Genomic DNA, 13670 nt, shown 5'->3' on the forward strand with positions numbered 1-13670 from the left:
TAATACCATTTTGCACTAACGTAAACATGCAGACATAATATGTTATGAGAAATAACGTATTTTTGCAATGTCACGCCACGTCGCCGTCGCGTGTGTGTGTGTGTGTGTATGTGTGTGTGTGTGTGTGTGACGTCAATAGGCTTTAGCCCCCCGCCCGCCGAAATAGAATGTCTGCCCTCAATTTCAGACTCTAATCCCAAAACGAAGTGTGTGATTGAGTCGGACGCTAGCAGTCAGGCAAGTACAGACCATCGGCCACAGATATAAAAAGCTAGATACCTCATCCGCCGCTGCAGTTCATTGGCGCGACTGGTAAAACAAGACGGGCGGAAGTGTGGAACTGTGAAAGGCACTCTGCCCCCTGCAGTGGGAAAGAGGGAGTCCCGTATCTGATTGGCCTACCGAGCATCCCTTTCTATGACGCACAAGGAAGCGTCTACCTTTCTATGTCTATGCCGTCGGCAACATAGGCTACACTACAGGTACACTTCTTGTTGCACTGGTTATGGTTCAACATAATGTCAATAGGCCTGTCTTTCTGTCAACTGTTGCCGTTGGGCAGAAACGTTGAGTATCTCCATATTTCAACTTTTTTGGTTTTGTGAATGAATGCCCTACTTTGTCATACTACTAGAGTGTCGAGCTAAGTAACACAAATAGACGATCTGCAAGCTCACAAGGTCTCCGACTCGCCGTGAGCTTTTAGATCTGCCATTTTTTGATAAAGTGAAAGTGGTTTAGTGCAATGGTTCTCAAAGTGGGGTCCAGGGAAGTGAAGTCCACGTCGCAACTCTGACAGTGTGATAAAACACAAATCCAGAAACGGTTTCAAATTGTAATGGAACTGATTGCTGGTTCCTCAATGTTGGATCCGGTTCCTCCGGTTTGGCATCCCTACCCCACGTGCAGCTAGCCAGGCTTTACACTGTGATCAGACTTCTATAGAGTCCCAGAACCAATTCATTCACCATGTGACAAAAGTGAACATGCAACAGACACGTGTGACAATAAAGAAATAAAATAAAAATGATGTTGTTATTATTATTATTATTATTATTTTGCGCAATTCAGTAATCACCGTGGAATGCCATCTTAGATTTGGCTATACATAATTAAGGCACTGAAAACAGCTTTCTAGTTTGAATAGTAATTGAGATATAGCCATTTTAAGCTGCCATGGTGGAGGATCGAAGCTAGATATTCCTTTCCTTTTTCTTTTCTTTTTCTCTTTTTTTTGTATGCCATTTATTAAGCCATATATAATAATCCATATATATATATATATATATATATATATATATATATATATATATATATATATATATATATATATATATAATCCATTGAAAAACATTTTGTATAAATTTTGCGGGGTGGAACCATACTGACCCATATTGGAGTATTGGAGTATACCAGCCATTTAGGGCAGTGGTTCTCAAAGTGGGTTCCAGGGGGTCCCCAGCCAAATAGTTGATAGTTAACCAAATGGACCCTTGAGGGTCTGTAACTCCTGAGAGTAAAGAAAGGAACAAAATGAACCCTTATGGTCCATTTCGTTCCATTTACTATCAGAGTTACAAAGTAACCCTGGGAAATTTGGGTTCCCAGAGATTTAAAATAGTATGGTCTAATAGATATCGAACTGAGGGTCCTTGAAATGACCACACCGTAAAAATCCTCTCTATCCTCCCATTAACCTTTCCATGGGCTAATGTCAAGGAACTTGGGGGTCCTTGACATGAAAAGGTTCAAGAACCAGTGACTTAGGGCCACCCCAACTTATTTGCAATGGATTCTAAAACCAGTATGCCCATACCTAACACCATGCCAAAAATCTAAAACTTCCCAGCTTATCTCAGTCCTGACAATATTGTGCTGCTATAATATTTTTAATGTTAGTTTTGTTTGGTTTACTTGATTTTGTTTCGGGTTTCAGGTTGTTGATTAAAGGCCATGTACTCCTGCTCCTAGGGCACACCGCCATCTTGTGGGCAGTGTGCAATGTGCTCTAGTGGGTCGGGATGGTCGATAGGTCTCTTCATGGTCTCTTGAGACCGTTTGTTAGCTCACACAATCTTCAAAATGCTGTACAACAGAAACACTGAAAAGGTCCAATTAAGGCTCTAAAGTGGATGTCCATCTCCCACCGCTTCCTTTTTGTTTTTGCAGTCACATATAGTCCTATATGAGAGTGTACAAATGTGGAACCAAATGGACCCATTCTCAGAGTTACACACATTTCAAGGGGTCATTTGGAACCCCCAAGGAACTATGAGGGTCCCTGGACCGCACTTTGAGAGTGTTTCCAGTGAGCCAACATGCACAATATCAGCACCATGAATCTTTGACCAGAATGGAAGAGAGCCTTCATTAGTATTATCGGTAACACCTGTGAAGGAAGTGAGAAGAGACCCAATTCTCTCCAAAATGGCTGCTGTGCATATAGCCCAACGTGTTTCCCAGTGAGCTTACTGGTGTAAAGGGGGTGTGATAATGTGGGCTTCACTTCCTCCACACAGCTGATTCAAATGACTGAACAAAGCACCAAGTAATCACGCGAGTGTGCTATTCCCTCCGGAGCTTAGGGGCTAGGGGAGGAGCTTGTGCAAGGACGCGCTGTGATTGGGAGAAGTCCCTTTGAGCCACAGTCCGTCGCAGAAGCAGTCCCTGGTCAATATTTACAATTCTGCCCATAGCGGCACATAAGTCGGTAACGGCGCTGCGTCGGCTCATGCAACTTTCGCAACGCTTGACATGGCGACTCACTCGCTACCTCCCGCTCGCTGGCGTCTCACGTGGATCAAGGTCGCCTGAGACGGCACGCCAACGTCATGGAGAGAAGCACTTGCGCATTGGCCGTGGCCTCAGCTCAGCTCCGGGGGGAAAAACGTTCTCGCATAATCACCACACGGAGATTCAGGTGTCACAGGCTCACAGCACCAACAGCAACCAGTCAGAATGAAACAGCGAAGAGGAACAGGAAGTGATGCCCAGCTTTCACGCAAGGGCTCATGGGACGCAGGAAACCTGTGGATACATCCTGCGCTCCGTGAAAACGTGCACTTTGGTTTGCGAGAGTATAGCCGTGGGAAGGCAGACCACGAATGTCTTGTCCTCAAAGGAAGGAGTCACACCATTCCTGAAGACAGCCGTGGCAGTCAGCTTGCTGTTTGGTGTTTGCACCGCAGCAGTCCTTCAGCCACTCCTTGAAGAGCTCCTCGTCCTTCCTCAGCACCAGGAGTTGCCCCAGGACCTCAGAAGCCTTGTCGAAGCCCTTCTCCTCTAGTCTTTTCCCAAGTGCTTCTCCGATGCCTGCCAGGGCCCTGACAGATTTGTCCCCCATGGGCTCTGACACAAAATCCTTGTGTTTCTGCGATGTCGTCGACATGATTGACTTGTAAGGTTTAAGTTTTTGGTTTTCAAAGTTAACTTCCTCTCACTGTGCACTATGACTGCTAATAAGTGATCACTGGTTCAGCGTTCCTTACATTTATATATTCACAAATGAATTGACGATGCCATATTGATGATGTCATACTGATGACATCGTCAATATGTCATTCAACAGCCGAGTTAAATGGCGGAACATTAGATTGATAGATTAAAAAATAGTGGTGCAAACACGACACACGTGCATATCTCCTTTTATGGTCCGTTCTGTCCGTGACGTCAGTTACTTTATGTGTATGAGCACAGATCCGTACTAATACACCCCAAGTGAAATGTAGGAGCTGTTTGCACCGCTCAAAACTCAGATCAGTCAATCTATTGTGTTCTGGCTCGGATCAAATCACAATGAAAGACCAATTCTTCAAGGTTTTAAAGAAAGTTGCTATGATATATTGTTATAAATAAAGTTTTAGTGCATGTGACAATTACTAGGGGGCCTACTTGCAATACCATGACGGACCACCTGCAGGCCCTGGCCCACAGGTTATGATCATCCTTTGATTGATTGATTGATTGATTGATTGATATTTTTTATTAGACAAAAATGGAGAACAGTACAAGTATAGTCAATACAAGTGAAATGTAGTACCGTTAAACACCCTGCTTAAAAGGAACATCTCAAATAAGACCTTTTATGGTCTTTTTTTAACGTTGAAAGCCCTCTGTATTTACAAAATCACACCCAATGTGAAGTGAGCGGTGGTCGTGCTTGCATAACATCTTCAGACTAGGATTTAAGTCTAGGATGTACAGGCTATGCTACACACACACGTTTTGCTATGGCAAAACGCTGAGGAAAAAGGCTACAGACATACGACATATGACATCACTAGACAAACATGATTCTACGTACACACATTTTGCTATGACAAAACGCTGAGGAAAAAGGCTAAAGACACACACACAGCCACTCTATGGAGCGGTTTACGTGCTACACACACACACGTTTTGCTATGGCAAAACGCTGAGGAAAAAGGCTACACACGACATATGACATCACTAGACAAACATGATGCTACGTAGGCCTACACACATTTTACTATGGCAAAACGCTGAGGAAAAAGGCTACAGACCGACACATACACCACTAGAAAAACATGATGCTACGCACACACATTTTACTATAGCAGAACGCTGAGGAAAAAGGCTACGGACACACGCACAGCCACTTTTAGGAGCGGTTTGCACCCCTCAAAAAGCCCTCCTATATAAAACTAGACCAGGTCAACCTGGTTGTGCCAGACCCCCTGTCTGTCATCATCATTTATGACATCATGCCTTTTGTAGGCATGTCATCATCATGTCATCATCATATATACCCTTTATATAGAAAACCCGGACAGACAGACCGACATTTGCTTATGTAGGCCTACCCATTTCATGGGTCTGGCAATTATAGGTTTAAGGGAGGATCAGCCGGTGGACAGACCGGCCGATGTCACACTCATGTCACCATGACTCGGCCATTACCATATAAGGAGTTCCCAATGCAGCTTACGCCCAAATACGGAGTTTGTTGTCTAACCTCAATGTGTTGTCATGGCATCATCAAATTAAACAGCTGGTGAAAGGGTTCTTAGACCCATTTAGACCTGAGGCCCATTCTAAAATGCCCTCTAAATCCTGACCAGTACACTTCAAATATTTGTTAAAAAATTACAAAACAATTGTGTTACTATATACTGTTAGTCATCTCCATACTTGGGAAACGTTAAGGAATCGATTCCCGATGAAGCCGGTCAATTTGACTAAAGTGCGTGCCACCAAAACTGGGAGGAGAGCACAGGAAAATAAAGTTTATCTAGGAGGGGAAGGAAAGAAAGAAAGAAAGAAAGAAAGAAAGAAAGAAAGAAAGAAAGAAGGATGGATGGATGGATGGATGGATGGATGGATGGACGGACGGACAGACAGACAAGTACTATAGTCTAGTTCAGGCCAGGGGTTCCCAAACTTTTTTGTCTCAGGGCACCCCATGAATATTCTAATCCGAGGCACCCCTACATTATAATTTTCACTCCCAGCACCTTATTGTCTCCACCAGCCGAAGGCTGAGGGAGAGTATGTTTTCCCCTCCGTCCGTCCGTCCGTGCGTGCGTCCGTCCGTGCGTGCGTGCGTCCGTCCGTCCGTCCGTTTGTCCGTTACCAGCTAATCTCCGGCGCCGTTGGCCCGGTCGCTGCCAAACTGTGCACACACACTCCCTCGACACCAATTCAGAACCTCTGCCCCAAATATTTCACATGGGCCTGTTCTAGTATTTATAGCATATCGTCGGTGGAAACCTTGTATGTCCAAAACCGTTCATTTTGTATTTATCATCTATAAAATGTACTAAACTACTGAAAACAGCAGATCTACAAGCACTGCGAGGCGTTGTGAGCTTGTAGATCGGCTGTTTTCACTAGTTTTGTGCGACGGTCTTGTATGATGCAGGGCTTTGCTTTACCAAAAGGCGTACACATTTGAAACTTTGGAGATATGAGCTTTCTGCCCGACAGTGATGATATTTTAGTGATTATGTTGCGAGGAAAATGTGGAGATAATAGCCATTTTGGTTAGAACTGACTGAAAATAACCTTGTACTTCAAGTTTAAAATGATACTAAATATTTTTTCAAGTGTCCAAATAAATTCCATATATTATCAAATGATCTCGCGGCACCTCTGGACTGCCGTCACGGCACCCCAGGGTGCCCCGTCACCCACTTTGAAAACCCCTGGTCTAGTTGCCCTGCAGGGGCAACCACACTAATAACAACACAAATCTTGTGTGAGGGTCCTCCGTGGCACCACATATTTTCAGAGGGGGTCTGCGACTCTATGGAAAAATACAGTAGATATTACTCTGGGGGTCCTGGATATGAAAACATGTGGGAAACACAGATTTAAAAAACATTAGAAAGCAAGCCAAACTAGAAGCAGTGCTCTTCCGAGCACAGGTCTCCACCAGGCCAGGCAGCCTGTTATAGCGCCACCATGAGGCTGATTTGAAAAGTTTGATGTGGCATTTCTTCCTCAGCCTAGTGGGAATGTGCGTGCACAATTTCACAATAAGTGGAGTTATAGGTGAAAACATGAATCGGCCTGTTATAGCGCCACCATGAGGCTGATTTGATTTTTCTTAAGTGGCATTTATTCCTCTGCCTATTGGGAATGTGCATGCACAATTTCACCAAAATCGCACACTGCGTTCAGGATTTTAGGCATTTTATTCAAAACTGACCAATCCTGCAAACTTTGAAAGCCAGTTTTAGCCAATCAGGATGGAATATGGAAAATCTGACACATCCATGTCGATCACATGACTGTAGAGATACTGTCTACTGATTTACGTGTTTTTTGGACAAAATCTGTAGGAGTACTGGCAAAAGTTAGTTTTGCAAAAGTCGGCCTCCTGGTGGTGCTAGAACAGGCCCATGTGAAATATTTGGGGCAGAGGTTCTGAATTGGTATCGAGGGAGTGTGTGTGCACAGTTTGGCAGCGACCGGGCCAACGGCGCCGGAGATTAGCTGGTAACGGACAAACGGACGGACGGACGGACGGACGGACGGACGCACGCACGGACGGACGCACGGACGGACGGACGGACGGACGGAGGGGAAAACATACTCTCCCTCAGCCTTCGGCTGGTGGAGACAACACGGACGGACGGACGGAGGGGAAAACATACTCTCCCTCAGCCTTCGGCTGGTGGAGACAATTAAGCAACAACATTTTGTTTTAGAAAGCCCCAGATTGCTTATTATAAGCAGACATGGCAACACTGGTAAACAGAAAACTCAATGATATGGGGCTCCCCACCGCCCCAATCTGGCCTCACCCACAGTGGTCATAGCCAGGCCCACAGTGGGCATGGCCAGTAATAAGGTGAATACAAACAGGTCAGCAACTCTTCCACTCATTAATGCTGATCATGAACAGCTGTGGGACCAGCAGCAAGTTTAAAAAAATCTGCAGCCACTGCTTCCTCTGCATTTCTAACTTGGCAGCAATGGGGAGTGTTTGTGATCTTGTTCTTGTTGCGATGACTCTTTGTCTTGCCCAAGGTAAAAGCCCTTTGGTCTGTTCATTTATTAAATTGTAGGTCTGTCACAGTTTTAAGTCTTCATAGGAAGACTCAAACAATTTAACTCTGAAATGTTAAAATTCTGTTGCTGACAGTTTAGGGGAGAATTCATTCTGAATATACAGCTCCAGATCATTTTAAGCTTTTCCAGTATGTTGTCTTAGATCAGTGGTTCTCAACCCTTTCAGGCAGTGACTCCACACATTTTGTATAAATATTTGACCTGGGGACCCCCACCCTGAAGAGCACTAAGAGTTGAGGCATTTGTATAACACTGTTCTATTGTGAAAATAGTCGATTTAAATGCCCACGACGCGCCGTGTTGCAAGCGCGGCTATTTTCACAATTTCTGCCTCTGATATTTGGCTTAATTTTAAAGTTTAATATATCATTTCAGAGGTATTAAAAAGTCCTTGATTTGTCACTTTAGAAATGTGCGATACACTTAAACTTTATGTTGGTTTGTTTACTGTTGAGTGAGAAATCAGTGTTGCACATTAAGTTAATCATCTGGAGACCCCCCCCCCCTTAGTCTTAGGTGACTCGGGATGAGTTTGTCAATGTTAGTGTTTCTGTATCCTAATGGGCTTTATTAGGCTATATGCACAGCAGCCATTTTGGAGAGAAGTTGGGCTTCTTCCCACTTCCTTCACAGGTGTTACTAATGATACTAATGAAGGCTCTGTTCCATTCTGGTCAAACAGAGTCAGGGTGCTGATACTGTTCATGTTGGCTCACTGGAAACACTGTTACACTAGTGGGTCTCAAAGTATGGTCCAGTTGGGGGTTCCAAATGACCCCTAAAGGTGTGTAACTCTGAGAGCATACAAATGGAACCAGGGTCCATTTGGTTCCATTTGTATGCTCTCTGAGTTATGGGAGTCCTTGAAATAAAAGGTTTGAGAACCACTGTGCTACATGAAATGGAACAGAGCCTTCATTAGTATCATTGGTAACACCTTTGAAGGAAGTGAGAAGAGACTCAACTTCTCTCCAAAATGGCTGCTGTGCATATAGCCACCCAACGTCATCTAGGCTCCATGGGTGGCGGGGTGGCCACCGGTGGCCACCCAAAATAACATTAGCGTCTATGAGCACTTCGTCACTTCCGCCACCCAAAAGTGTCATGGCGGCATCCCATGGTGTGCCAAATTCCGGGTGTTGTCTGTTCCTGCCTAACCTTCCTTGCATATAGCCTGGAAAGAAATTTGTCCTCTTCCTTGCTTCTTTCACAGGTCTTGACAATTAGGCCTGATTTACACTGCAGCCAAATCCAGCCTGAATCAGATCTGTGTCACATCCAGATTGGTTTCTGACCATTTAAACCAATCAGATTCCAATCTGGATGTGACACAGATCAGATTCAGGCTGGATTTGGCTGCAGTGAATCATGCCTTATACTAATTATGGCTCTTTTCAATTCTGGTCAGTGAGCTGTGCTGATATTGTGCATTTGTACACTCTAGGTCTAGGGGGTCCTTGAGATTAAGTTTTAGAACCACTGTAGCCGCAAATTGCAACACTAGATTGTTTTTAAAATGTTGAATCTAGGGTTGCAATACCTCCCACAGGCAGCCAATGGATCAAAACAGTTTTTTTTTTGCTATCTGATTGTATTAAATGATGTCAAACTCACCAATATTGGGGCTCTATGGAAAGCTTGAAGTATCCTCTTTCCATCTGCAAAGTGCTTGTTTCATAAAAAGTCCATGTAGACATGTTATGAGTTACTATCTGTCAATAAATTTGAGCAGACGTCTTTAGAACCACTGTAGCTGTAAATTGCAACACTATATTTTTTTTAAAATGTTGAATCTAGGGTTGCAATACCTCCCTCAGGCAGCCAATGGATCAAAACAGTTTTTTTTGCTATCTGATTGTATTAAATGACGTCAAACTCACCAATATTGGGGCTCTATGGAAAGCTTGAAGTATCCTCTTTCTATCTGCAAAGTGCTTGTTTCATAAAAAGTCCATGTAGACATGTTATGAGTTACTATCTGTCAATACATTCGAGCAGACATGTTTTTTTTGTTCTAAGTGTTGAACTTTGGAAGCGTCTTCTATAACGCAATGTCCCGCTGCCTCCTGCATTATGTGACATTTAAAACCAGGTGGTACACAGAACCATTGAGTGATTTCCCACGAGTGCTTCCAAACTCCAGCACACAAAATGAATTACCTGAACTGAATTTATTGATAGAAAGTACCTCATAACATGTCTACGCTGGGCTTTTAAGAAACAAACACTTGCAGATAGAAAGAGGATAAGCTTTCCATAGAGCCCCAATATTGGTGAGTTTGACGTCGTTTAATACAATATATCAAATGGCAAAAAAAATGTTTTGATGCATTGGCTGCCTATTGGAGGTATAGCAACCCTAGATTCAACCGATTTAAAAGAAATCTAGTGTTGAAATTTGCGGCTAGATTAAATGACTTAAGAAATTGACTTGGACTGTTATTCGTCTCAGGTACACTATTGGTAAGACTTGTGCAGGAATTATGGAAGAGGCCCCGTTTTTCCAATGCTGTGCATAGAGCCTATACTTGGCACTAAATGGGCATTGAAGTTAATTATCTCCACTGCCCCAGTTTGATTGCAGTCTTGGTTGGTTCTCAAGTTTATACAAGCTCTCTGACTTGGGTCAGAGCTATCAACAAATATTGGATGGCCCTAACGTATTTTGGCTATTCTACTGTGAAATGAATAGCTTCAACTCATTAGCTGCATTGAAACTCAGAATGTCTTGTGCCAACAGTTCCCACAGGAGACCATTTAACAGTACACAATACAATGCCATAACAGGATCCGAAGATAAAAAACGTTGCCCCCGTTACTTTGTAAGACATCTTTGTCCTAGTGCTTATACATTCAGATTGGACTTTTCTCATTCAGATTGGACTTTTCTCATAAAGTAATTGCAATTTGGATTATGGTTGGGGACTGCACCATAGGTCGAACTCCCGTTGGGTCGAACAGCGTCGGCAGGCTGATTAGATAATCACCCGCGAGCGTCAGTCAGCAGGTTAGATAATCACCCCCGTCACGGTTACTGAGGTTAAGTTTAGGGTTAGAGTTAGGCATAGTTTTACTGAGGTTAGGATTAGAGTTTGGGTTAGAGTTTGGTCGATCTAAAGGGTGTTCGACCTAATGACATGTTACCTTATGGTTAACCACCATGTAGCTAGGTAATTAATCTGGGGAAAAGTAATGCTGTGTCAAGTCTGTGGTTATTGGTTTTCTCATATGTGTTTTTCTTTTCAGTTTCTAACACGGTAAGCGTTCCACCAACACCTCCGAGTGGCGATGTGATGGCCGGCGGAGACGTGATGGCCGGCAGCCACGTGATGGCCAGCGGCGATGTGGTGGCCCGCCACAACGTGAGTAGCGGTGGCAACGTCGTGGCAGGCAAAAACGTGAAGACTGGTGGCAACGTGAAGGCCAGCGGCAATGTGATTGCCCGCCATAACGTGAGAAGCGGCGGCAACGTCATGACGGCCAAGAACGTGATGACTGGCGGCAACGTGGATGCCAGAGGCAACGTGATGGCCCGTGGAAACATGAGTGCCGGAGGACACCTGAAGGCCGGTGGCGACGTGATGGCCGGGGGCAGCGTGAGGGCCGGCCTCAACATGAGTCCGAATGACGGCGGCAACGTGACGTCGTCACCCGCTCGACGTGAGCGGAACCAACCTGAATCGCTAGATGTGAGCGAGGCCGACATGAATCAGACCGGCTTCTTCGACGATGTGGCCAGCATGAATCAGACCGGCATCTTCGACGATGTGGCCAGCATGAATCAGACCGGCATCTTCGACGATGTGGCCAGCATGAATCAGACCGGCATCTTCGACGATGTGGCCAGCATGAATCAGACCGGCATCTTCGACGATATGTTCACCAACATGACAACGCCGGCACCATGAAAGACATGAGGTATTGATGGGTCCAACGACGGCAGCAACACGAGCTAACGCTGGCAATATCCCTCTGGGCAATATGGCAGCAACTAGATCAGGACGTTGCAAATAATCCTTCTGTCTATTGGCAAGAATTAAAGTTTTTAAACGTATCATTTGTGTCATCCTTCTTTCCCTAAACAATTTACCAAGTGTGGGTTCGTGTGTAACGTCTGAATATTCGAGGTTTTGTAGTCAGCCACTTAGACTCTCAATACGTAGTAAAATGGTTGGCACTGTACTTGCTGCATTCCCCCCACCCCCCGACCAAATCGACTAACTGTAGGTCGGCTGTTTTTGCCAGGCGATGTTGGCTAAAAAATGCAAGCCTTCTATATACCTGTAAGCTGAGTGTCAGAGAGGTGGTGCAGGCCAGCTGTCTGTTCTTGGCTCTCCTGTAGTTTCTGGGCCCTCTTTCCTGATGTTTTTCCTATTCAATAGACCACATTCACTGGTAAGTGTTGGGCAACTTACAAAAGTAACTAGTTACTGTAATGTATACTGTGGTAACTAGTAAAACTGATTACCACATGGCAATTCAGTAATATAACCATCAATTTCCCTTAGTTACTGATGGAATTTTGGATCATATTCCATATGTATAAACAGTTTTCCCCAACCATAATAAAGTACTCCACACAATGAATGAGACCACACCGGAGAATATGCGTTTTTTGGTGAAGTTTAGTCAGAGTTCAAAGTACTGTACAAGTACAGTAGAGCAAAATCACCCATCGTAGCTCTCTGAGTACAAAGCATAATGATTCACAGATATATGGAGTTTACAGAATACATTAGTCACATTCTGATTGGACAATAAAACATAACATGGATGGGATGTTGTTGTGACTGAGTCACAAGCCAAGGATGTAGAATGTTTTGGCTTTCCATTATCCCGTGTCCTGGACACTTTGACATTTCGCTGGTCAATCTTTCTGTCCCTGGAGTGGGGCAGATTCTCGTCTCGTGCATTAGTTATCAGATCAAAACATCATGGCATTGACTTTTAACACTGAGAATGATATCTATACCTTGTTAAACAACAATAACATATTTTACTATCAGTTACTTTACCAACAGGGTCCAGTTTAAGAAGCAATACTATTGCGGTGCCCAGATGTCCCTATTGCCCACCTATCATGTTACCCTTACGAGTACCTTCCCATCTAACAACCATGATGGGATTTGTTAAAACATTTAAAAAAAGAAACTATTGGCATATACAGTAGTACCCACATGAAGAAAAGCTGAGCATTTCATTTAACTTAATGGCAAGATGGCTGCTGTGTGTCTATGGTCTATGAAGTGCTGTAGCTTCTTGCTAGAGGTGGGACGTTGGTGAACGAATCGAGTCTTTTGAGCGGCTCTTTGAAATGAATGATGGTATGCGGTTTGCAGTAGGGAGTAAAATTACAAAAGTATTGGTATCAAAAATGTAGTACCAATCGTAGAAAGTACTCATTATGCAGAATGTCCCAGTTCAGGTTTTCCAATGAATAAAATGTAGAAAGATATCAATCTTCAAGTTCACAATGCGTCGCAACTGAGCTTGTAGATCGGCTATTTTCAAAAGGTTGGAAATGTATATAGGGTTGAAGTGATTTGTGATTTGACTGAAATTGACTTAAAACACTTTGAAACTGGTTGACATTCTACTCAATCATGCTTTGGTCTGGCCTGTGTCATAATGGGAGGCTATGTGTTAATGAATAAAAATGGGTTTACACTGGCTTTGCCGATATTGTCATTCAGCATATATACTCCTCTCCATACTCTTCAGGTAAATGAAAAGGCATTAGACTTAAGATATTTGCCATATGTACACCCAAAAACATGTCATAAATTGGCTTCAACCAAGAACTTGATTTGGAATTGTATGATGTGTGTGTGTGTGTTAAGGCAACCAAGAGTAGCAGGCGACCTACACACCCATCCGTGCACAAGCTCTTATGACACTGACCTCTACATCAGTTCTCAACCTGTGGGTCGGGCTCCCAAAATTATTTTGGGCGATCCCCATATGATTAACTTAATGTGCAACATTGTTTTCTCACTCATCAGTAAACAAGCCAACAAAGGTTAAGTGTATATTGAGGGTATCGGCACATTTCTAAAGTGACAATGTAATACCTTTAAAATGACAAATTGTCAAATATTAGAGGCAGAAATTGTGAAAATAGCTGATCTACATAA

General features: G+C 43.7%; 1 protein-coding gene across 1 annotated transcript; it reads right to left on the minus strand.

Annotated features, from left to right (window-relative positions):
- Positions 1–3115: 3115 nt before the first annotated feature.
- On the minus strand, positions 3116–3388 carry LOC308306552 (barrier-to-autointegration factor-like; the record flags this gene model as incomplete). The annotated part of the gene is made up of 1 exon (XM_080751587.1): positions 3116–3388. The coding sequence occupies one exon, from the start codon at positions 3386–3388 to the stop codon at positions 3116–3118; it is 273 nt and encodes a 90-aa protein (XP_080607713.1).
- Positions 3389–13670: the final 10282 nt, after the last annotated feature.

Source organism: Nannobrachium achirus, assembly GCF_963921795.1.
Source record: "Nannobrachium achirus genome assembly, chromosome: 21".
In the NCBI taxonomy this organism is placed as follows: Eukaryota; Metazoa; Chordata; class Actinopteri; order Myctophiformes; family Myctophidae; genus Nannobrachium; species Nannobrachium achirus.